General features: G+C 32.9%; 1 protein-coding gene and 3 long non-coding RNA genes across 4 annotated transcripts in view; 2 read left to right on the top strand and 2 right to left on the bottom strand.

Moving 5' to 3' along the window:
- Window positions 1-53: 53 nt before the first annotated feature.
- Window positions 54-2,309, top strand: LOC147907663 (uncharacterized). Its single transcript, XR_015547212.1, has 2 exons — window positions 54-303; window positions 1,810-2,309. It is a non-coding gene; the product is annotated as an uncharacterized LOC147907663 (long non-coding RNA).
- A 1,636-nt stretch (window positions 2,310-3,945) lies between these two features.
- Window positions 3,946-4,893, bottom strand: LOC147907662 (uncharacterized). The gene is made up of 2 exons (XR_015547211.1): window positions 4,758-4,893; window positions 3,946-4,195 (listed from the first exon to the last, which is right to left on the bottom strand). It is a non-coding gene; the product is annotated as an uncharacterized LOC147907662 (long non-coding RNA).
- A 4,170-nt stretch (window positions 4,894-9,063) lies between these two features.
- The window catches only part of LOC147907660 (uncharacterized), a 54,270-nt gene continuing 38,848 nt past the window's right edge, over window positions 9,064-24,485 (top strand). The window contains exon 1 of the long non-coding RNA XR_015547213.1: window positions 9,064-9,273. This is a non-coding gene — a long non-coding RNA (uncharacterized LOC147907660). The remainder of the gene's footprint in view (window positions 9,274-24,485) is intronic.
- LOC105154999 (large ribosomal subunit protein eL14) lies at window positions 18,668-21,601 on the bottom strand. The gene is given in 5 exon segments (XM_011070858.2): window positions 18,668-18,851; window positions 18,853-18,953; window positions 19,251-19,445; window positions 20,220-20,321; window positions 21,447-21,601. Coding segments are annotated over 5 exon segments (453 nt in total). The 5' UTR covers window positions 21,450-21,601; the 3' UTR covers window positions 18,668-18,799.

The raw sequence follows: 24,485 nt of genomic DNA, 5'->3' as shown, positions 1-24,485 counted from the left end.
GAGAGCTTCAGGATGTGTTCCAAAATTTACTGTCGTACTGAAAATCTATAGTGCACATAATGCAAACTATAGATTTTTAGTAGTGACAGTATACAGCCTCAGAGAGAGAGAGAGAGAAAGAGAATTTGTCGCGTGAATAGAGTTACTAGAGAGCCTATAATCAGAGTGGTGCCATACGAGACATGACGTCATGTTTTAGCGAAATTCTGCGAGAGAGAAAGAGATATACGCTCTCAGTCTATCCAACAGACTGTCAGTTTTAGAGTTAGGTGCAACAGCATTGAACAACATAGATACGTAAAGGTACATTGATAAAAATAAAGTTATCGAAATTATTTTAGAAATATTGGATGTACAATACCGTTTTGTAACAATTCATTAAAAAAAGGATATGTTATGAAAATAATTCCGAAAGACACAAAACATCGAATGAATTGATTGAAGAGTATACTACATGGGCTGAAAAGTCCCGGGATTTTTTAATAGGTGGTGCCACTAGAAAATGAACATGATTCATTTCGAGAGATTCATCTGTCACTAGTTTATGTATGAAGTTTCATGACATTTCGTTACAAGCTACAGTCGTTTAAGTGGCGTTACTTTCGCCTTCGTAAAAAAAATGGAAAAACAGGAATATCGCATCTTAATCAAACATTGTTTTTTGATGGGAAAAACTTCTGGACAATCATTGAAATGGTTGCAGAAATGTTATCCCACATCTGCTCCTTCGAGAACAACAGTTTATCGGTGATTTAGTAAATTTAAAATGGGTCGTACAAGCACCGAAGACGCACCTCGCTCTGGAAGGCCAAAAGAGGCTACGAATGCGGAAATCGTAAAGCAAGTGCATCGAATCGTTTTGAGTGATCGTAAAGTGAAGTTGCGCGAGTTAACTGAGGCCGTGAGCATCTCAAAAGAACGGGCGGGATACATTTTGCACGATGTTTTGGAGATGAAAAAGCTATTGGTACAATGAGTGCCGCATTTGCTGACCAGCGATCAAAAACAGCAGCGCGTTGATGATTCAACGGCCGGTTTGGCGTTGTTGCAGCGTAATCGAGCGGACTTTTTTCGACGTTTTGTGACGATGAATGAAACGTGGGTCCATTACCATATACCTGAGTCCAATAGGCAGTCTGCAGAGTGGCTGAAAAGCCACGAAAGCCGACCAAAGCAGCCAAAAGACCAACGCTCGGCCGAGAAGGTTATGGCCTCCGTTTTTTGGGATGCGCATGGCATAATCTTCATCGATTACCTGCAGAAGGGAAGAACAGTTACGGGAGAGTATTATGCAGCGTTATTGGATAAACTGAACGATAAAATAAAGAAAAAACGGCCCCATATGGCGAAGAAAAAAGTTCTGTACCATCACGATAACATACCATCACACACGTCCTTGAAAGCGATGGTCAAATTGGACCAATTACGATTCGAATTGATTGCTCACCCACTGTATTCTCCAGACTTGACCCCCAGCGACTATTATCTGTTCCCAAAGCTCAAGTGGTGGCTCCAGGAAAAGAGATTTACACATCGAATGAGGAAGTCATCGCGGAAACCGAGGCATATTTCGAAGGCTTGGACGTTTCGTACTACAGAAAGGGCATCGAAATGTTGGAAAATCGCTATACCAAGTGTATCATCCTCGAAGGGCAATTATGTTGAGGAATAAATATAACTTTGCACAAAAAACGCTTGTTTTCATTAAAAATCCCGGGACTTTTCAGCCCATGTAGTATGTGTCTGTGAGGTGGAGTTTACGCCGAGAACATAAAAAAATTGTGTTATCTTTACAATTTCTTATTTCAGTATGGCGTTCTAGAACTGCTACATCGTGCCAACATTTGCTTCATATAAAAGCTATGCCATTTGTACTTACAAATCAGTGATCTGCAGACTACCAGTCACAAAGATACAATGTGACATTTTTAAATTATTAAAGATTAAAATGTGGGAGATCATTTTGCCGGACCCTGTACTATTCTAAACGTAGAGATGCGTCGATGATACGTAAATTGTTTATGTATAAATCCAACTTACACTACGACTAATCGTTTTTAGGATCCATTTAAAAATAGAATGTATAACATATAAAATATTAGGTGTTGGAATTAATTCGTAGCGTTTTTTAATGAAAGAATGTTATTTATTTCACATGAGCATTAAAAAATACATTAATGAAAGTACTTCCCATCACTTGTAAAACGCTACGAATTAATTCCAACACCTAATATATTTTTGATCTATCCAACAAAAACAAAATAAAAGTTTAAGTTTAAGAAAAAAATTATCAAAATCACAACTAAAAACGCATACGTTAAATGAACCACTACTCCTGAATCGACCAAATGATAATTAAATTTAAGTAAATTGTTAACCTTCTTTATAATCCAAATATAAGACAAATATGTCCAGATATATACATACTTAAAGCTTTATTAATTATGTTGTACGTTAAGTATATAATTATTATTTGTATCAATTTTTATATAACTTTATGTTACATAAAAATTTATTTTACATCATTTTCTACTAACATCATACATTTTAAATATATATATATATATATATGTAGATGTATTTGTGTATAAATTATTATATATATATATATATATATATATATATATATAAATATTTACACACACACGCACGCACGCACATATATATATACACACACACACACACACACACACACACTCATTATTTAATATCTATGAATACTCTATAAGTAGTAGAGCTTTTATATAACGTTTTTTAAATTAATTTATTAATTTAGTTAACTTTTTTATGATCACATTATTCACTGAATATAAAACAATTTCGCCAATTGTATTGATATTAAGTAAATGATTTGTTTGGGGCCAAATGTCACTTTCAGTCAGTTACTCTGGTAAAGGAGTAATTTTTTTCTTCGATTGATTTCGACTTAATTTCCATTCAGTATCATTAATTTATTATATAATTATATCTTCATTTTCGTTATGGCAAAATAAGCAATTTTCAGAAATTCTTTTGCATTTATTTAATATTAAGACAAGAAATTTATCTTTTTCAATATACTGAAAAAAAAAAGATATTCCGTGAATAAATTTGAACAATGACATTTTATGTATCGCTATAAATTTTACGTATGTTATTTACCTTCTGCGAATAATATAAAATAAAGACACTAAGATATATATGCAAAATAGACAAGATGGCTGTTTAGTACTGAAAGAAATTAAAGTATTGGAGAAAAAAATAAAAATAATGTAATATGATGCAGTTTTATATAAGAAATATTACGACAAATGCAGCCACTAATTAAGCAATATTACGACAGATGCAGCCACTAATAAAATAAAAATCTTTGATTGACAGTAGAACAACAAATTACTTTTGGATAGACTGTTATATGTTTAGAAACTTATCAGATAATCAATTATCTTTAAAATTTTTAATATGTCTTTAAACTTAATTAAATTTGGATGAAATCGTTTTATACGTAACCAAAATTAATATTTTATCATTTCAATGTATTGCATTTTTTATTGTATTACGTAGTATATTTCTCATCCGTTTACATATTCTATAAAACGTTTAGAGTAAAAGCTTAATGTGAAGAATGAAATCTCACTTTTAAAGATTAAAAATTGTGCCACTTTTTTTTAAGACTGACTCAATTTTCATTCTTTAGAGTTAGATTCCATTCCAAAAAATTTAGAGATAATTTTTACCTACCAATCACGTTCTCCATTGTAATTATTTTTATGTTATCAACATTCATCAGATATTGGTAGCTAAAACTCTAATTTCTATTGCACAATTTTAATATTATCAGCACTACTTATCTTTGCACAATTTTAAAAATTTTGTAAAAAACTATGATTTATCAGGTCAGGGAAATCAAGTCAGTTTCAAGGAAAATCAGATAATATGACAAAATCGTTTTGTGATACTTGACTAGGGTTAAAAGACTGTAGCAAATTGTTTATTCAAACTTAGATACAGATGAAGAATAAGAATGTTCATATGCAAGAAATATTTTTTTCTTATTATTATATGTACAATACATTCTTTATGCTCTTACTTTCAAATGTTTCTAATTAAATGAGAGAAAGCCTATATTCGATCTCGTTTCTAATGTATATTGTTTGTATTTCCTTTTACATATCAGATCTCTTGAATCCATAATTTTTATTATACTTGTAAATCACTAAAATAATAATGAGATTGCATTATTCTTCTAAATAAGATAGACAAAATAATTTATTATTGTGTATTAAATATTTGTGTGTGTCGTTATGAAGGTAAGGTTCAGTTACTTCTTTTATTTTATCTTCATTGTTAATCTTTTTCTTCAGATGTTTCATTTTTTAATTTTGAAAAGAACAACTTTTTTTTACTTTAAATACAATTATAGTTTAATAATTTTGATTACGAGTCATGTGGATTTAATATGAAAATGCACACAAGTATGTTTTGGAATAAATGGATTAATTAATGGTCTTAAATATATAACAACAGAACTATAAATATTAGTCGAAGAATCGAAGACATTACAAATTATGTCACAAATAAATTCCAAATGCAAATAGCGATTAAAGTAATTGTTGAATTCATTATCGTACTGAAAAAATACGTTACCACAAAAATTATAAAATACGAAAATTAGCGCTATTATAATTTTATAACCGACGAAGTAATGGTAACGTATAAAAAGTAATGCGTTTCTTAACCTGAGATTTACATTCAATATGATGTAATAATCCACTCACAAGAGCCTGGAAGACGATTTTATTTAATGCGAGTTTGTGAGAAATTGCGTGTACGGATCTCTCGCTGAAATTTCATCCTTCTTCATGTGACTTCTTGCAGCGTCTTCTCAACACCGACCGTGGCGAAAACTAAAGGAAGGTTTCCAAAGCTCAAGCGGTGGCTCCAGGGAAAGAAATTCACATCGAATGAGGAAGTCATCGCGGAAACCGAGCCGTATTTCGAAGGCTTGGACGTTTCGTACTACAGAAAGGGCATCGAAATGTTGGAAAATCGCTATACCAAGTGTATCGCCCTCGAAGGCAACTATGTTGAGGAATAAATATAACTTTGCCAAAAAAACGATTGTTTTCCCATTAAAAATCCCGGGACTTTTCAGCCTATGTAGTAAATGGCAAATATAAAAATAGGACACCGTCAAAAAATTCATCTATATGTGAGATAAAGTAATTTATTCTTTATAAATAATGTATTTAAAATATTAAAATAAAAATGTGACATAAAATATATACAGATTAATTATAATATCTGAAGATACGGTAGTGCCTTGGCATTAAGTATAGTCATCACATTGGTTACGAATTTAATTCTTTCTCTTTTTGTCGTAATCTTTTCAATTATATATCATTGCATTGTGAGTCTAAATCAATAATATGATAATTATCATATTTAATATATAATATTTTATAAAATGGTATATACATATATAATATTTTTCTGAATTTTTTATTTCTTTTATATTATTAGAGATGCATTTTGCCTAAAGTGTGGGAACAGAGAATGGATAAACTAGCGCATTTAATAGCGCAAATAATGTGCAATAAATAACGTTTTGTATAAAATAATGTGCAATATTACAAAATGTACAATATTATAATAGTACAAAATAAATGAAATTTTATAATAATATATGTAAAAGTTTTATTATTTTATATACAATATTATACTGGGTCATCTAAAAAGTATCCGCGGTACTTTGTCACTAGATATATGACCATCAACACACTTCTAGTGACAAAAAACCGCGGATACTTTTTAGATGACCCAATATTTTATATACAATATTTGTTCGAGAGCGAATCAGAGCGAGAGCGCTGACGTGAAATTTTTAAAGTGATGCGGTGTTTGTCTAACAATATTTCTTGCGAATGACATTCGGCGGTTTTCTAGTGGCGGAGTGTCTCCTTGGCGGTGCACTAATAGCGATGCGTTAACTTAGAACGGCGAAAAACTGAGAGCGGCGGAAAACTAAGAGTTGCGGAGAACTAGGAGTTGCGGAGAACTAAGAGTTGCGGAGAACTTTAAGAGTTACGGAGAACTAAGAGTTTCTTTGTAATTTAACAAAAGAATTTTCTTTAATATGCACAGTTACAAATTCAGAAAATATAATTAATTAAATATTAGATTAACAGAATATTAAATGCGGTCACTTTTTCCAAATTGTATTTGGAATCGCGGTGATGGAAAATCTCGGCGATTTTCTCGGCACTTCTCGAAAAGATCTGTCTTATAGCGGTTTTCACTAAGCGGTTAGCACGGCGGTTTTACGAAACGATATAGTAGCGAAACTATGACTCTAAGAACTCTAAGAAGGAGGAACGGCGAGATCGAAGCATTTATTGCTTTCGGCCTGGGCTTTCTTCTTGGGAAAAATCCAATAAAATTTTGCCACAATCGTAATTATTACGTAGCATTAGTTGTACAAAATTGATTGGCGCTTTGGATTCTTTTCTAACGACGTTCAACGTAACAGTCATGCGCGACAGAAAATCCGTACGTGGGATTGGTGACAGCGCGTAACGTATTCGTCGGAACGCGGCGCTCGCGTGCGCGAATTGAATTGTTCTAGAACTTTCGATTGTCCGTTGCCGGTGCCTGTTTGCGTGTACCGAATTGTTTTAAAAAGACCAAAGAACGACGAATCCCTGACTTTGACGAGGATTAAGGTCAGGCTCGAGATGAAATCACGAGCTCACCTTATGCGTTCAATAACAATTACTGTCGGTCGATCGAAAGAGTTCTTACTTTTTTTCCGAATTACCGATCTCAAACAATATTTATTTATTATCATTTTTTAATTTATCATAATTTTTGAGCATTTTTTAGCATAAATTCAAAATTTAGAAAATAATGCTTTTAAAAAATTGGAGGGAATGGCTAAAACATGGCGGACCAATCACAAGTGATACCCGTATGGCGTCACTCTGATTGTAGGCTCTCTAAGAGTTACAAGGTTGACGCGATTCTCTTATAGAGACTCTAAAGAAAACTAGTCACGTGACTCTCGTTCTGATTGGACGCGATCATGGAGATTGCATTTCGTTTCACGCATCATGTGGTCTGTTTTCTGTTCCTGAACTAAACTACACTAGCACTCTCTTCCTCATTTTCAACAAATATTGTATTAAACGTATATCTATCTCACTTCAAGTTCCAAAAGTTCAGTCACAGAAAACAGATTTATGCTCATCATGTGTGAAATGGAATGCACTCTCAATGATCGCGTCCAATCAGGACGAGGGTCCGTGACCAGTTTTCTCTAGAGTCCCTATAAGAGAGAGTCAATCTAGAAATTTTCATTGGCTTTGAAGTAAAATGGCGGAACCAATCATCGATATTGTTATATTCCCACTTATAAGTAACGTGAACGCGGTGATTTAGATTTGAGAAATTGTGAGAGTAAAATTTACGTTAAATTATATTATATTAACAAGTAGAATTTATGTTAAATTATAAAATATTGACAGAAGTAGATCTGTTTTCTACAGCTGAATTATAGTTCTATAGTTTCACACTTTTGGAATTGAAATAGTAATATGAAACAGTAATGAAATAACACTTTCATTTAATAATACTTTTATTTTACAGAGAGAGAGAGAGAGAGAGTTTAGTAGTTTATTTTTTTTTTTAGTTATTTACAGTTATCAATTTAATGATGATAAGATATTTTATTTTGCAATAAAATGTCTTGCCATCATTAAACTGCTGTATACTGGTAATTTTAAACTCCCTTTTTTACAATATATTTTAATCCTAATGCTAACCAATCACGAGAACCTTCTCGTAGATCATTTTTATTAGATCCACCAGAATAGCGTTTGTTATTGGCTTGCATTGATTGCGTATCTGCAAGTTCCGCTCAATGGGACATAGGAAATTAAACTCCTGCGGATCGGAAATCACACATACATACAGGGATATTGCCAAGACTTTATTTTTGATTTACATTTTTGCCTTTCTATACTATACAGGGTGTCTGAAAATAATCGCCAAATATTTCATAAGCAGGTAGAGAGGACTAAACTGAATCGAAAAGTCCTCATTTTGCAATTTTCGCAATAATTGACAAGATATCAATTACTAAAAATTGTCAAATATTGATCTTGAATCATTTTTTACTTAAATATTATCAACTTTATAAAAAAGCTGCAAGAGACAAAAATCATTAATTTTTTTCTCATAAAGTTCTAAGAATTTTTTCAGAATTTTTTATCAACTTTTTAGTATTGCATTTTCTTTTTTTTTATCAACATGAGAAAATAAAGTATTAAAAAATTCTGAAAAAATTTTGAAAAAATTTTGTATCGTAGAACTAGCCGCGAGAAGATTTCCGTATTATAGAACTTGTCGCAAAAAAATTTCCATATCAAGACTGGCACAGATAAGCTGATATCGCGTTTCGTCACGTACGCGTGGCTGTTTGCTCTTCATTTCTCATATTAAGTAAAATTATAATAAAATAAACTAGTACTTTTTAGTGATCAGTAAAAGAAAAGTATATTTGATTCGAGGATCCTGTGACTATCCCCAGAGATCCATAAGCTTTTTCTGACAATGTAACTAATAAATCCTTTTATTCAAGAGATTGTTATATCTGTCGATCTCTCATCTCACATACGAGGGCAAGGTGAAAAGTAACCGACCTCAACATGAAAACATGAACTACAGGGTGGGCCATCTATTGGTACGTTTTTAAAAATGCGATCAAATGAGCATACATTGATATTTTTTATTAATTTTTTTTTTGTTGTGAAGCTAAAAGTATCCGCGTCAAGAATGAAAAACGATTTCGTTCATGTGGCTCCCTCTACTGGCCTTACAGTATGCCATTCGGTCACCCCAATTATTAATGACATTTTGGACTATTGTTTTTCAAAGCTGGAATTGTCTCACACTTTGGGCCACAGCCTCAATATTCTCGGGTGTGCGCACTGTCCGAGCTCTGGGACCACTTCTGTCATCCACTAACATCCCTTTCTCACGAACTTTCCTCACCAATTTGCGTATAGCTCCTTCGGTGCTCCATATTTCTTTTCAAAATTCGTACAGTTTCGGCGACACAGCACTGACTTTGAAAATAAGTTTTTAAAATTTCAAAACGCTCTTCAAGAGAAAACATGTTGTTTCGTGCCGCGGACGGTATGACTAATAAACTGTCAAAATTTCGGGTCTGTAGCTCGTTCGGTGTTGCCATACGACGAAATTCAAAAACGTACCAATAGATGGCCCACCCTATATGTACAAAGTTTTTAGTTAAGTACCAAGTGTTATATATCAAATTACTTGCATTGAAAATATCTATAATTTCTCCTTTGACCACTTTGCTAAACAATTCACAGCTAAAAAGTTATAGCCAAAAAACCATAAGAAGAAAAAAAGCAAAAAACGAAAATTTAAGAAAAAAAGTACGACTTGTTGTTGAAGATGCCGCCATCGAAGTCAAACTTTTCGGTATATATTCAAGTGTTATATATCATATTGCTCACATTAAAGGCGGCTACAATTTCTGCCTTGACCATTTTTCTCTACAGGTAGCATAAGCTCGGTAGGCTTATAAGTTGCTGCGGCAGATTTGAAAAAAAGCGCTAACATATTTTTGACTCTAACTTTTTAGCTATGAATTGTTCAGAAAAGTGATCAAAGTATAAATTATAGATATTTTTAATACGAGTAATTTGATATATAACACTTGGTACTTAACTAAAAACTTTGTACATAGTTCATGTTTTCATGTTGAGGTCGGTTACTTTTCACCTTGCCCTCGTACATTTTCTTATACTAATCTGACCAAACATAACCTGTGCATGCTGTTGATATTTTTCGTTTTACTTTTTCGTTACACTCGTAACGAAAAAGTCTCAGATAGCAAAATGTTAGTAGGATGTAGACAGACTGGTAGCAGATTTGATCAGAAGATGTTAGCAGACTGATTATAACTGATGTCGTTCTGCTCCTATTCTGCCGACAGAATCTGTTAACATTCTATGCAAACAGACTAGCAGCACTCAATAAAAAATTGTTCATGCATGAGCATGTATAAATGTGTATAAACATACATAAATATTTATAAATATACATAATTTTACATGAAACATGTCCATACATGTTTATACATCTCTCTTCTGTAAAATTACTTTTTAGTGTAATAGAAATAACAATAGTAATGTGAAAACATTTAAAATAATTAAATAATTAATCTTTGTACTATTTATTTGAGAAAAAAACAAGTTTGAAGAAATGTAAAAAATTACTTATGTATAACATGAGAAGTTATAAAATAGTAAAAAAAATATTCGGAGATTCAGAAAGCACACTTAAAAGTGCTTGGGAATCTTCAGGAGATTTGCATATTCGATTTACATATGCCAATTCTTATAGGACTTCTGGACGTTTTTTTTTTTACGAGAAGTAAGTCCATCTCGTGGCGAGGCCTTATATGAAAATGGCAGATCTCTCGGTTTCTACTGCCAATCTGCTGTCAAGTTATGTCAGCAGGGTCTGCTCCGTTTCTACTCGTAATCTGATGTCAGATTATGCAGTAGACTCTGTTTGATTTCTGTCACCAATTTGCTGGTCAGCACATAGTCATCAAGCTTTGTCATATTTTAACAGCAGTTTGCTGAGTGCATTCGGAGAGACACTATTCGCACTATGTACAAACGCTAGCAACGCTATTCTTGGAGCCAATAGCGCGATAGCGTTAGCTAGCTTCATGAACGCTCCTAGCGATCGTAGCGTTGGTAGCGTTTAACCAGAGAGATATATTGGGTCATCTAAAAAAAGTATCCGTGGTTTTTTATCACTAGATAGTATTGACCATGGTAGTAACAAAAACCGCGGATACTTTTTAGATGACCCAATATTTGTCGAGGTTAAGTTCCCAGCAAATGAGAATGGATTGAAATTAATTGAAATGGACTTAGATTTTCAGAAATATATTGATTTACGAATATTAAAATAAATGTTTTTCAATTCTGAATGCATTTTTATTCATTTATAGGAATTGCATGGACCATATTTCTATGCCTTTCAATCTAAAAATAATATTAGCTTTTTCTGTGCAACACAACACACATTGTGAATACTGTTCAATTCAAAATTTAGGAAATGTAGTTTTTCAATCCAATTGCATCCAATTGAATCTAATTAAATCCAATTGAATCCAATTAAACCCACAAAAAAGTATTCGCTATTTAAAATACACATTCAGATAGAAAAAAATTTCAATTCATTTTAATCCATTCTCGTTTACTAGATTAATGTAGGGGATTCTGTTTTCAATCACCAACTAAACTTTTCTCTATAATTAAAGTTTTATAATAAAATTAAAGTTTTGTAAAGTATTTGTAAAGTAAATTTTTAATTTTCTTATTGTGAATAATAACAGAACGCAATCTCTATGATAGCTTGCCGCTAGGAGTGAACAATGTAAACTCAAAAAATTAATAGTTACACTAAGTAAATTAATCAGATAAAAGGACCTTTGAACTCTTGAGCATCCGTTGTCGATTTTAGAATTCGTTCGATTTTAGAAGAAGAAGCATATCTACATCTAATAAGGACCTTAAGCATCTGCAGCGGAATACTCTGCCATGCTATACCGTAATAGTAACTTTTTTCCGTACACGGGAATTAAAAATTGCCAGTAACACGGTACCTCTGATTTTCACATTTATAATGAAATCAAATACACAAATTGAACTTCGCAGAAACTTTGAAAAGTTAAAAGTGATACACAATTAAACAAGAATTACATTCACTCCAGCCTACTGACAAACCATCAGCAGAGATTAAAATTGAGATTGTATTCATTATGATAAAATTTGAAATTCACACATTACGTAGATACATTCACTCTACAAAATTCTAAGAGAAAAAAGTTTGGTGCCACTCGAGAACAGAATCCCCTCAAACATTAATCTAACTTTGACGAATGTTAAACGCTACCAACGCTACGCTAGGGTCGTTCATGGATTTATAAATGCTAGCGCTATCAATACACTATCTCGGAAGGAATAGCGTTGATAGCGCGCAGTTGTGACGTAACATGCTATCATTAATAACGTCATAATCGTGTTTGTTAGCGCTATCTGCAGCTTCGCGAACAGTTTGTAGCGCTAAATAGCGCGAATAGCATCTCCCCGAACACACCCATTGTCTGATAGTAGACAAACTCTATACAATTTGTTGCTTTTCTGCAATTAAAAATTGGTAGCAGACTCTGCTCAAGATCTGTCTCTTCAGATTTAGCTATCTGGGATGTTAACTGAAATATAAATATACATATGGATTGCTGTACACACTTTACAAGATTAAAAAAAAAACAGTGATATTTATTCTAGTTTAGTATTAAATTTTAAATTATGCCAAATTAGATTAACTAAATATTGGGTCATCTAAAAACCGCGGATACTTTTTAGATGACCCAATATTTAGACAAACCCACATATGTCGTTCAAGTCAATCTCTCCACCTATTTTTTCTCTTCCATTTTCTTGTATTTGCGTCCGTTGTCTGTTGGTTATATTCATGATTGCCAGGTCTCCAGATTTCGACTGGAGACTTCAGTTTTCAGGATCAATCTCCAGTTCTTCAGCAAACAGGAAAAATCTCCAGTTTTTCGCTCGCGTAGGGTATTTATTAATTATTACGGGTTTTCGTTCAGAATGTTTATTTAAAAATATTTTTGCTATTATTACTAAATAATAGCGTAATGTAGAAAAAAAAACCAAAGAAGAGATAGAAAAGCTATTACAAAATAAATGTACGAAAGATGCTGGTTTTCGCGAATATTAGTTGCGTTAAAGATGTTGTAATGTATTGCCTTTGTGTTTTATATAACGTGCTATATGGTACAATATTTAAATTACATGGAAAGTAATAAGAAAGTCTGTGATTATCCGCAGTTTATGTTATTTTACGAATAATAAAAAAGCCTGTAATTGTGCTTGCACTATATATAATCTTGTAATAATAATAATAAAAAGATCTCTGTGATTGTGTTGATCAAATATTAATAACAAAAAAAAGTTTACAGTAATCGCAAAATAAATTAAACCTTGTGCTTTCTTCTTTTTCTCTTTTTTTTTAATGAAACAATCGGCCTTCAATCGAAATATGAAATCTCTAGCGCATAAATCTTTGGGAGAGTGGCCTCAGCTGTAGGGGAGAGTAGACATGAAAGAGCCATTTCGTACTCCAACTAATTAAATATCACAAAAATAATTTTTATTTGATAACAATGCTAAAACTACGTCGTAATAAAACTACGCCATAAATATTTGATAGTCATCATCAAAATGGTGTTGCCGTCATGAGAGATGCAAAATTATCGTTACAAAAAGTATGTTTCTTGAATTAAATTTCTAAGTCTTTTTCATTTATTTGTGATTAGCTTTTAGAAAAAGTATTTTTTTTAGCTGTTATACTCCTTGTATGAATAATTACGAGGATTCAGGGCGCACATAAGGTTAGAAGAATCATAGAATCAATATTTTTTTACAAACATTTGCTATTTACACTATTAATACACAACTTGCTTGTTGATCAATTTATTGTATGGTCAACGACTTTATCATAGCTCGGATGTCACGTTACCGAAAAATATCGTGCACGTTCTCACTTATAGAGTAATATTTTTTAATTACGACTAAACGTACGCGACGTATTGTATCCGCGCTTACTCGACTTCTCCCTTCCTCGATTCAAGAAGCGGACAATATCTTATTCTAAGATGCTGAGTTGGTCAGCTTAATTGGAGCTTGTGTCCTGGTTCCATTATCAAGCAGTCGGTGCTGACCGATCGCATTTGGCAATCTCTTATAATTATGCGATACCGTATGGAATTCATGCGTGATTGTCGCAACTGTTCTACTAAAATGTGCTCATTCACAATCGCGAATTTTACATTAGCGTTTTTTACATTATTTGAATTGGGTTGATATTCCGAAATATTAACGCAATTCGGATTACTACATGATTAAATGCTATTTTAAATGCTAGTTGTAGTTGAGGCTGCAATACATCAGGCGCATGTATTTATAACAAGTATTCATCTATTAGATCATCTAAAAAGTATCCGCGGTTTTTTGTCACTAGATGTGTGTTGATGGTCATATATCTAGTGACAAAGTACCGCGGATACTTTTTAGATGACCCAATATAAAAATGAGGACATTGTCAAACAACTGAGCGCTCAAAATGGCTACAATATTCACAGGTATCTTTCAAAACATATATGACTGTAGTACCAGAATGGGTTTTGAGTAATTGCTATTATTGTACCCTTGGATATAAGGGTACGAGTTGTGGGTTCGCCAAGGACGAGGTAAAAGAAGCAAGACACTAATTTCAATAGAAGAATTAACACTTTAATAAATATATTGAACAAGGTTACAAGATATGTGTTACTTTAAACTTGCATTCCGCAAATATTCGCGTCGACTCGATTTCGGTTGCACAATTCTATGTTCATATATCACAGTTACTTCTTATTTCGGGCGTTCAAGTACGTGTCGACACGTAAGTAGTAATGGGGAAAGTATGGCGCGTTAAAACATTCCTCCTCCACGCCACCCCTGGCGCCAAAATAAACTCCCTACACGCCTCCCTTGGGTCAAAACAAACTCCCTCCATGCCATTTCCGCCACCATGGGCGTAACCACCGCCTAGACGGTGAGTGGGAGATTGGGACTGTAGCATTTTTTATTGTGAGGAGAGGGCAAGGCACGTACATGAATAGCAAATAGTTTTATGAGTCATCTTTTGTTGGCACGACCCTATATCTCCGACGGCTTAGTGAAAGTCTTCTTTTTAATATTTATGATGGGATCCTTTACGAAAATTTTCGAGACTAGGAGACTCTTACTTTTATTTGAAAGAAAGAGGATGTAAAACAGGAACGAACAATTGATGCAACGTCTTCCATGTTATTTCAAACGTTATATATTTTTTTAATTCTTTCTAAATTTTAATCTAATTTTTATTTCTACAAATAATATTTTTTTAAGTATTCAATATACATTCCTTGAAGCGTCGTGTTCCAGCGATACGTGGTGGAGTTTCGCCGAAGTCGTAAGAAGAATCTTGAATCCAAGATCGGCATGCCGTAGCTATCGAATACGTTTCTGTTCCGTGTTTCCGATGAGAAGGCAACCCAGTGTTGGCCAGGTCGATCGTGATTGTCTATGTTAACAACAATGACAGTTGATCTCGTCCACACCCTCGGCAATCGGTCGGCAGGATAGACCCCTGCAGGTCGGACACTGAGATGGTATAATGCGTTTAAAACTTCCAGTGAATTCATTTCTTGGTGTAGATGAGTATGAAAGAAGAAATGTATGGATAAATTTAGAATTTATCTTTTTTGTCGACACGTGCGTTGTTGAGTTCTAAAAAATACTCGACGTTTGCGAGACGCTAGTGTTACGTCCAGGGGATTTTTAGTGGAGTGCCAGGTTAATGAGATATTCCTTGTATTGATGTCGCAGAGTTAGATCTTACCTTCCGCTTAAAATTAACAATAACATAAAGTAGAGAATTGCCTATGTGAGCTTCAGATATGAATCGCAAAAGCGGATTATAAATATAATTTGTCAAAAATTTGAAAATAATTGAACGAAGATCATATATGGAGTTAGTAAAAAGATTGTTGTTCTTCCTGTCTCTAGTATTTAGTTGGCTCAACAATGAAGGAAATCATTGAGAACAGGATAACGGCTTAAAATTAAAAGTTGGAATATAGGAGCTACAATTTATAGGAAACACGTTAGTTTAAATGCCTTGGCTTAGAATGAAATCGATAAGTGACCATACTTCGTAGATACACTGTCTTTTAGTAAGCATATAAGGCATAAATGTGAATTCTACACCACTTATGCTATGGGCGATTTATTGTTGTTATGCATGCATTGAACAATGTCATAGTATCAGTAGCATCAGTCAAGAAGCCTGATATGTGAATAAGTCTGAAAATTTTTGCCTTGCGCTTGAAATTTGGATTGTCAAATTTGACAAATTATTTTTAGCAATCTACATATACATGCTTAATTTGGAGCGAGAGAGAGGATGTTGCTTGGAGTGGTAAAACAGGTGGGCGCATTCGGAAATTATTAGAAGATTACTGTAGTATACCACGACAGAGTTTTTATGCCAAAATGATGCTAGCCCAAAATAACAAATAAAAGATCTAACAATATGAAGAGGTGGCTCAATGATACCAACGTAAATGGAAACGAGCGCACGCCATACATTCGCAAAAAAAGTAGGGTGGCGTCACAGGCGAAGGGGGAGGGAATGACGTCATAGAAGGACGTCACTAGCTAAGGGGGATGACATTGCGGAGAGGGGGAAGAAAATGTCATGATGCATGTTGTCATAGTGGATAATTTGCGGAGAATGACGTCATAGTGAGTGACGTCGCGGAAGATGATTATACCTATCTTAAAGTCCTTGGGGCTCACTTCAAAAAATTATTTTATTAGAACACAACTGAAAAATTTTCTAATGCTGCATCTTTTATTATATTTTATGTTGTTTTTAAAATCGAGACATTTAACTCGATGCATCCCTCTGGTGGCGGTACCGATTGTGTTTTGCAATTAAGGTCAGTGTTCAAATTCAAGAGACCGTTTCTTCAGAAACCTCTCCAACATTAATAATCTCCTTCTTCAATCCTGACAAGATAAATTATAATTAGGCGAAGCGAGATCTACTAGATGATTAATACTACCTTAAATAGCAATTCATCTCTCTTAAAAATAATTTTTAATCTTACACCATAAAAAAAATTTCATTGTGATGTAATTAAATTCAGCTCCAATTTTAATAAATATTTTGAATACATTTAACGACATATCAACCTGTATATATGAAGATAATGAAGAAGAAATTCAATTAATAATAAGTTGTCAAATTTTGAAAGAGATAAAGCGAACAAATATGCCTAGAATTGAAGACTATGTAGAACGCATTGTTGCCTTTGCCTTTAATAAGTAATTCAGTACAATATTTTATATCTGACAAAATGAAAAATAATCAAAGTTTATTACAAAGTATATTAAATCTATGTAGAGTAAAGTTTTCATGAAACACTTGTATTATATATAAATAAGTTGTAACAACATTGTTCATTTAAAATGATTTTCAATAACTGCTTTCAATAACTTTCTGTCAATATTCTGGCAGTAAATGGATGATTGCTAGATTTAAGCTAAAGAAATTAATAATCTATTTTTGCATATTAATGAAAGTGGTGAGCGCTCACCGGACAAATTATTGATGGTCAACACATCTAGTGACAAAAAACCGCGGATACTTTTTAGATGACCCAATATATCGCATTCATTATTGATTATCCCGATGATGATAAAAAGAGTCAATGCCAGCAGATATTAACATTTGTTCATAATGCAGCATGGTTTGTCTATTGAACAATTTCTTCAATATGCAAAAATGAGTTATTCACTTTTTTTAGTTCAAAAGCCAGCGACCTTCTACTACTTGGTATTCATTTGCTAGCAGAACAGACAGAAAGTTGTTGAAAACAAAATTATTTCAAATCAACAATGTTGTTGAAACTTATTTTTACGAATATTTTAATTTGTCAAAAATTTTACAAATTTATTTGCATATAGATCCTATAAATTGCAAACATTGTTTCCTAACCCTCTTTGATTCAGAATTCAAAAATATAAAACGAATGATAAAGAATATTTACCTTCTGAAGCACGAGCAAATTCTTCATTTAAATCCAAAACGTAAACAATATTTGTTTCTTCATTAGTTAGATGTAATTGTCGCATCTTAACAATATGCAGTTTTATTTTTATTTTTCATGCTTATATTTTCCCGCCAAATGCTTAGAATGTTCCCGCTAACCCATCTCCCGAGATGAGGCAGCTGGAGCGGAATATAATAGAATTAATTGATTTAAATGCAATTATTAAATAAATTCGTTGAAAAAATAAGAGTGTTGATGAAATGTGCATAAAAATAAGTTAATATATTAAAAAAATTTATATTAAAGCTTATTTGTCACTAATCTATCTCCGCGATACATATAATAGAGGAGAAAGGAAGCAAGCGGCACAGTTTGTGCAGTTACTATAGTTACCTAGTTAGTTTCTATACCGCGTTACATGTAATCGCACCCATAAGGTTATTGTTAGGCCGGGTTCATACTGTTGACGGAAAAACGGAAAGCGGAAGCCGACCAGAACTCGCGGAAAGATGGAAATGACAAGCAAAATGTACCGCTTACTACTGCGAGTTCCGATTGGCTTCCGCTTTTCCGTCAAGGTGTGAACCCGACCTTACAGAAATTTTGTCTGCGGCAGCCCTAATCATAGGTCTAGTTTTCACTGAGGGTTTAGAATGAACCCGGATCAGAATATAAGAACCAACCCTCAATTCGTTCGATTGTAACGGGAATATTCAACTGTAGTTGATGAGTTTTTACATTCTGATCCGGTTTAAACTCTCGGTGGAAACTAGGCTACAGTATTCCTCTCTTATTAGACTGTAAGATGGAAATACTCAAAGATCAATTTTTATAGGTTACGGCAAATACAATATAAACGCTTCTTTATAGTTCAGTGGATAGAATCCCTAAAGTCTGCATTATCGATCTTGATCAAGTTCAACCTTTACTTTATTATATTTTTATAATTTTTATAATATTTTTTATAATTTTTTGTAGCATATGAAAGAAATATGATAAATAATCAGACTTTTCATAAAATAATCTTATATTTAATTTAGAATATTATTTCTTTTCAGCTTTTTTTGTACTTTTACTCGCTGCATCGCCAGCTTTAATTTTTCTTTTTTAATCTGTAAAACGCGTCCGTCCGCAACTTATTTCTTATCTGCTTCGCTTTACGCAGCTTGAAGCGATCAAAGTCGTTGAGTTCTGCACGCTGAAACAGAAAAATATTTTTCTCAAATATAATATCATTCCAAAATATATTATTTCTAAAGATGAAACTATATCATCAGAATTAAGTTATAGTCGTCAGTAAAAGTCAGACGGCATTTCCTATCAAAAAATACTGGTTCATCACATATTTAATTTTTATAAACATAATTTTTAATTATTTTATTTTTTAAGACAAAAATGCATTAATATCATTTGCTAGAAATGAAATAAGTATTATATTTGTTTAATACAAATAGTAATTATTAGCTAAATAAAGAATTAACATATTCTATAATACCTTCTTCTTGGCTTCAACTTTTTTGGCCCACATCGTCTCTTTCCAAAGTTCGTTAATATTAGCCGCATCCCATGCTTTACGCACGACACGAGAGGATCCAGAAAACGGAAAACGTAAACGGAATTTTGTCAAGTGAAGTTGATCGAGTCTCATCTCACCACGGGATACACCTGACAATGGACTATCGATTAGAACCTGCATGTGTAAAAAGGGGATGAGTTTTAAGATTTGAAGAATTTAACAACTTATTAAAGAAGTTACAACTATGTATATTATTAGAATGAAATTAACATCATCAAAGTTAGTCGGCAAAATTCCTATTATTACTCCATTATACAAAAATATAGAAATTATTGGTTTATTATAATATAGTTATTTATAGAATTTATTGTAGAGTTATTATAAAGTTATATATATTATAAAATTATATTATATAAATTTATTATAGAGATTTCTTATATATTATTAGAGTTTATTATAGAAAAGCCACACAATGCTTTTATTTTATTTGTTAAAATTAAATCTTTCTGTCCTATTTAATCTAAAGTATTTAATCTAAATTTAGTCTAATAATAATCTTTTTGTCTATTTAATATAAAAATGATATTGTATAAGAAATAGCTAAAAAAATCCATGTGAAATGCGTGTTTGTTGCGCAAAAAATGATTATAATTAAAAAATGATTATAATTAACATTGTTGCAAATTATTAATCAATGACTACGTTCAGAACATTTATTTTGCAACTATTGGAAGTTTTCTTTGCACTGATTGGATTATACTTTTAAATCGAGAAGAATGTATTCTATCTCAGCAGACAATCATAAAATGGTTGCAAAACTGTTGTATTCTACTGAATGCAGCCAATATATTAACTATAAAAAATTGTTTGATACTGTATAATTCTATAATTTTTTTTATACCAAAAAGATGAAAACATTTTAACAAAGAGAAATTATATTGTTCATACCCGATTCTGATCAATGACATCAACGATGGTAACCAATTTGCCTTGATAAGGACCATCGCTCACATAGGCCACACGGCCAGATTGTACGAATCTTTGGAACGGCTGTTGAAAAAGGATAAGATATTACTGATAGCATTCGCACAATCTAAATATATTAAATTTATCTTTAAGGAATAAATTCTGTAATATGTAAATATTAAAATTTAATAATACATTGAATGTTTTGTTTGTGTTTACATTATTTTAAATTAAAAAATTTCTATGCAAAAATATGAATTTTAATGACTTTCAAAGTCATTAAGTTTTTAATTTTTTAATGACTTTTTCAATCATCAAAATTTATATATAATTTCTATAATAGTATAGTCATTATCTAAGCTTTAAAGCTTAAAAATCATTAAATCATAAGAAATTGTCTAACCATAATCAATTATCTTCTCACATTTAGCTATTCTTTCATTTTACACAAAAACGTATCTTTTTCTTCAAAGTTAATGACTCCCGTCTCCCGAAATAATAAACGGAGGTTAATACAGTCAGATCACATTCTTATGAGAGATACAAAAATTAAAAGTAATGCAATGATCGCGAAAATGGCGAAGCCAAAAAAAAAACGCGAATGAACCTAATTTGATCAAAATCGGAGCTCTTCTCTGGAGAATTACTTTAAAAATAATTATATTTATAATTTGCGCTAAGCTATGTTCCAAAATTTCCTCTCCGAGAAAAATTTTATTCGAAATATATAGTATACATATCGTATGCTATGGCATATAAAATAAAATCTTCCTCGGAGAGGAAGTCTTAGAATATAATCTCGCGAATAAATAATATTGACCGAATCGCGTCACTACGAGAACACAAGAATCCCATTTGAAGATGCGGTTGACAAACGATCACTTGACGAGGTTAAGTCGCAAAATAATTCGCAAGGCAAAAGTGACCGTTACGTTATAAATTACATTGAGCATGACATGGAAAAACGGAATTCGCGAAAAATCTATCTGATATCTTTTTTTAAATTTGATTTGCCCTGGTTCTCGAAAACAAGATACATGTAGCCAATTAAGTACAAAATACAAAGTCGGCAACACTTTCAAAAAAATTAGGTTGATGAATATTCAAATCGATACCATCCCGGTTCACGCTTGTCACGAGACTTTCATTCGACGTCTGTTTATACGATTTTATACGATCATTGTTCAATAAGCTTCACTATTCAATTACCATATTCCTCTTCTAACATGCCTTCAGGGAGAAAGACCATAATGGAAAGACGGTGTGCTCAGTTCGCAAGCGTCTCTTTCTCTCTCTCTCTCTAAAATTAGCGCTCTCTGTCGTTTCTCTGCTTCTCGTTCCGCAAGACCTAGATTGCGTTCGGATTCCCACCCGGGTATCATGTCATCCTTGTTTAATGTTCGGTAAACAAGGACGAGATGACATCCGGGGAGTACCCAGGGAATCCGAACGCAGCCCTATAAAGAAACCTTATGCCCGTATTTATAGTCGGACTTTGTACTTGCAGTCTGCTCACCAAGTGATTGGTTCTTATTTATGGACCCAGAAATAAAAACCCATCGCTCGATAAATAAGCTGCATTCCAAAACCCATCGAAAAAAAAGTGTTACAAGTCTTTTAGGGTGAAATCACACGGTCCGGAATAGGATTGCAGAATACAGAATGCATCATTGAAGTAATCAATCAGTGCTATTCTGTATTTTTCCATCATGCAAGTTTTGTGTACTATGTTCACATGATGCGTCAAAGATGTCCAGCATGAATATAATTTATAAACTACTAACTTCATATTAATAATCTGCTTATTAAAATAAAATATATTTTTTCAAATTATAAAAACAATTATCATTGTTGTAGTATTCAATGTTTTACAATTAATATTTACAATCTTATAATTTTTTGAACTGCTTTAACGCATTTACTATTATTTTTCCACATTGTGTGAACATAGCGCACAAAGCTGGCATGATGGAAAAGTGCGGAAAAGGGCACACTGAAATCGCACGTAATGCATCATTGTTTTTTTTTTATCTTCGTATCTATATTTATGCACTCAGATTTTATCATTTTGCTTCATTTGTCTCGACATTACGCAATTCCATCATATTAATCAGCATCAAATTATTTTAACCTCTCAAAATATGACGGTTTATTACAAGAACAATGAGGCACTCGCTATTCCGCAACATCAAATGCGGAATAGCGCTGAGTGGTTGTTTCAATGACGCATTCTCTATTTTGTAGTCCTATTCCGCACTGTGATTTTATCCTTAGGCTCCGACTGACATGACCAGACAAAATCTTCGGTTGTAAAAATTACTATTTTAAATCGTTTGTATTTTGTATGAAGAGTTTTTTGAAGTGCAATTAAAAAGATTTGTGAGTCTATTTTAATTATAATTAATGAATATTTTTTTGTGGACAATGTACTTGACTAAAATAATCAGCCGGATCTAAATTCAACAATGTTTATACATGGAATAGTTTGTATTTCGTACGAAGAGTTATAAAGTACCATTAAAAACATTTGTGAATCTTCCAGACACTTTTAATTAAATATTTAAATATCATGTATTTGACCGAAATATAGATTCAAGCGCTACGTTCATGGAAATTCCGTTAGACGCGATTGATAGTCTCTCTAGTTGTCAATACTCTTAATTCTTTTTCGATCATATCACTTATAACGAAATTTAGATTATTCCGATTATTAGATCTGATTATTTCGATCAAGTATATGGTCCAAAAAAGATTTATTAATTATAATTGCGAAATTTGCAAACGGATCTAAGAGAACGGTTCTGTGATTGGCGATCCGTTAATTCACTTATGCTGGATTCACACTGGATCTGACGTGCGTCGTATGACGCTCTACAACCAATCAGAAAACAGTATTTTGCTTCGTATCATTGATACAAAATAAAATTCTGCTTTCTGATTGCAGAACATTACGCACGTCGGATCCAGTATGAATCCAGCATTATGCACGAACCGCTCTATGGGATATTAAGAACACAATTATAGCGTATGTAAAACGGCGGATCGTGATTGGTCAGAGCCTTCGATACGTGAATACGCACGTACAGCAATATGCATCATGCGATGGCACTCTTACATGTAGCGCGATAAACGGCACGGGCTAGTGACAAATAAACTTTAATATAAATTTTTTTTAATATATTAATTTATTTTTATTCACATTTCATCCTCTTATTTTTTTCAACAAATTTACTTAATAATTGCATTTAAATCAATTAATTGTTAAATTAATTAAAAAACTATTAAAAAGTGCTTAATAATGTGAATTTGTCACTGGCCGCGTTGCATGTAATAGAAGAAAAAAGAAGCAAGCGGCACAGTTTGCGCGGTTCCTATAGTTAGTTTCTGTACCGCGTACTGCGTACCGAGCTACATGTAATCGCACCTTCAAGGTGATGTCCCATGCAGCGGATATGCGATCGTGCATAAGCGAATTCGCGTATCGCCAATCCGAATACGCACGATTCGCTGCGTGGGACATCACCCCTCAATCTGATTAGGGTCTCTATTCTCGAAAAGTATCGCATACAAAAACTAGGGAAATACTATAGTATGCGTCACATGTACTATAACATTTTCTAGTTTTTCGTATGAGATACTTTTTAAGGGTATCAATCATGAAACTTTATCCTTAGAATGGAAAGTGAAAAGTGAAAATTTTTACCATTGAAGTTAATGGAGAAATTTTTCACTTTTCATCTTAGAGATAAAGTTTCATGATTGATACCAAGAATAGGGGTTCTGTTTTCAGAAAACATCGATTTTGTGTTTCGAATTAAGTTTCGATTCTTGACACTCGCGGCGCTTGTGAATTTGGCAGTCCTGCGCATAATCCCGGATTTACAATAGGTGTTTTAAGCCTTAAGTCATAAAAAATGGACGAATCATATAGCGGTTTTCGGCCCGACCGGGTTTGCATCAACTTCGGTTAGAAAATGCTTCGCTATTGATTAACGTTACAAATAGGAAAGCACGAAACATCTTACTTCAACCCAGGTTAGTACAAACTCAGTCGGACCGAAACCGCTAATAGTCTATTTTCCTCGTATTCGACTGTAATTGTTCAATTTCATGCTACTTAATGTTTAAAACTTATGCTTATTATTCGGAATGAGTGCACCGTAAGAAAAAGTGTCACGAACGTAACTCTCGTTAAGACAATTTTGTCTGCAATTAATCTTCGTCAGGATTGTCAGGAAGGAGGATTAA

The sequence above is a fragment of the Acromyrmex echinatior genome, chromosome 13, assembly GCF_024713525.1.
Source record: "Acromyrmex echinatior isolate Ae372 chromosome 13, ASM2471352v2, whole genome shotgun sequence".
Taxonomy (NCBI): Eukaryota; Metazoa; Arthropoda; class Insecta; order Hymenoptera; family Formicidae; genus Acromyrmex; species Acromyrmex echinatior.
The sequence above is the reverse complement of the archived record's forward strand: the minus strand, read 5'-3'. Positions and strand labels throughout refer to the sequence as shown.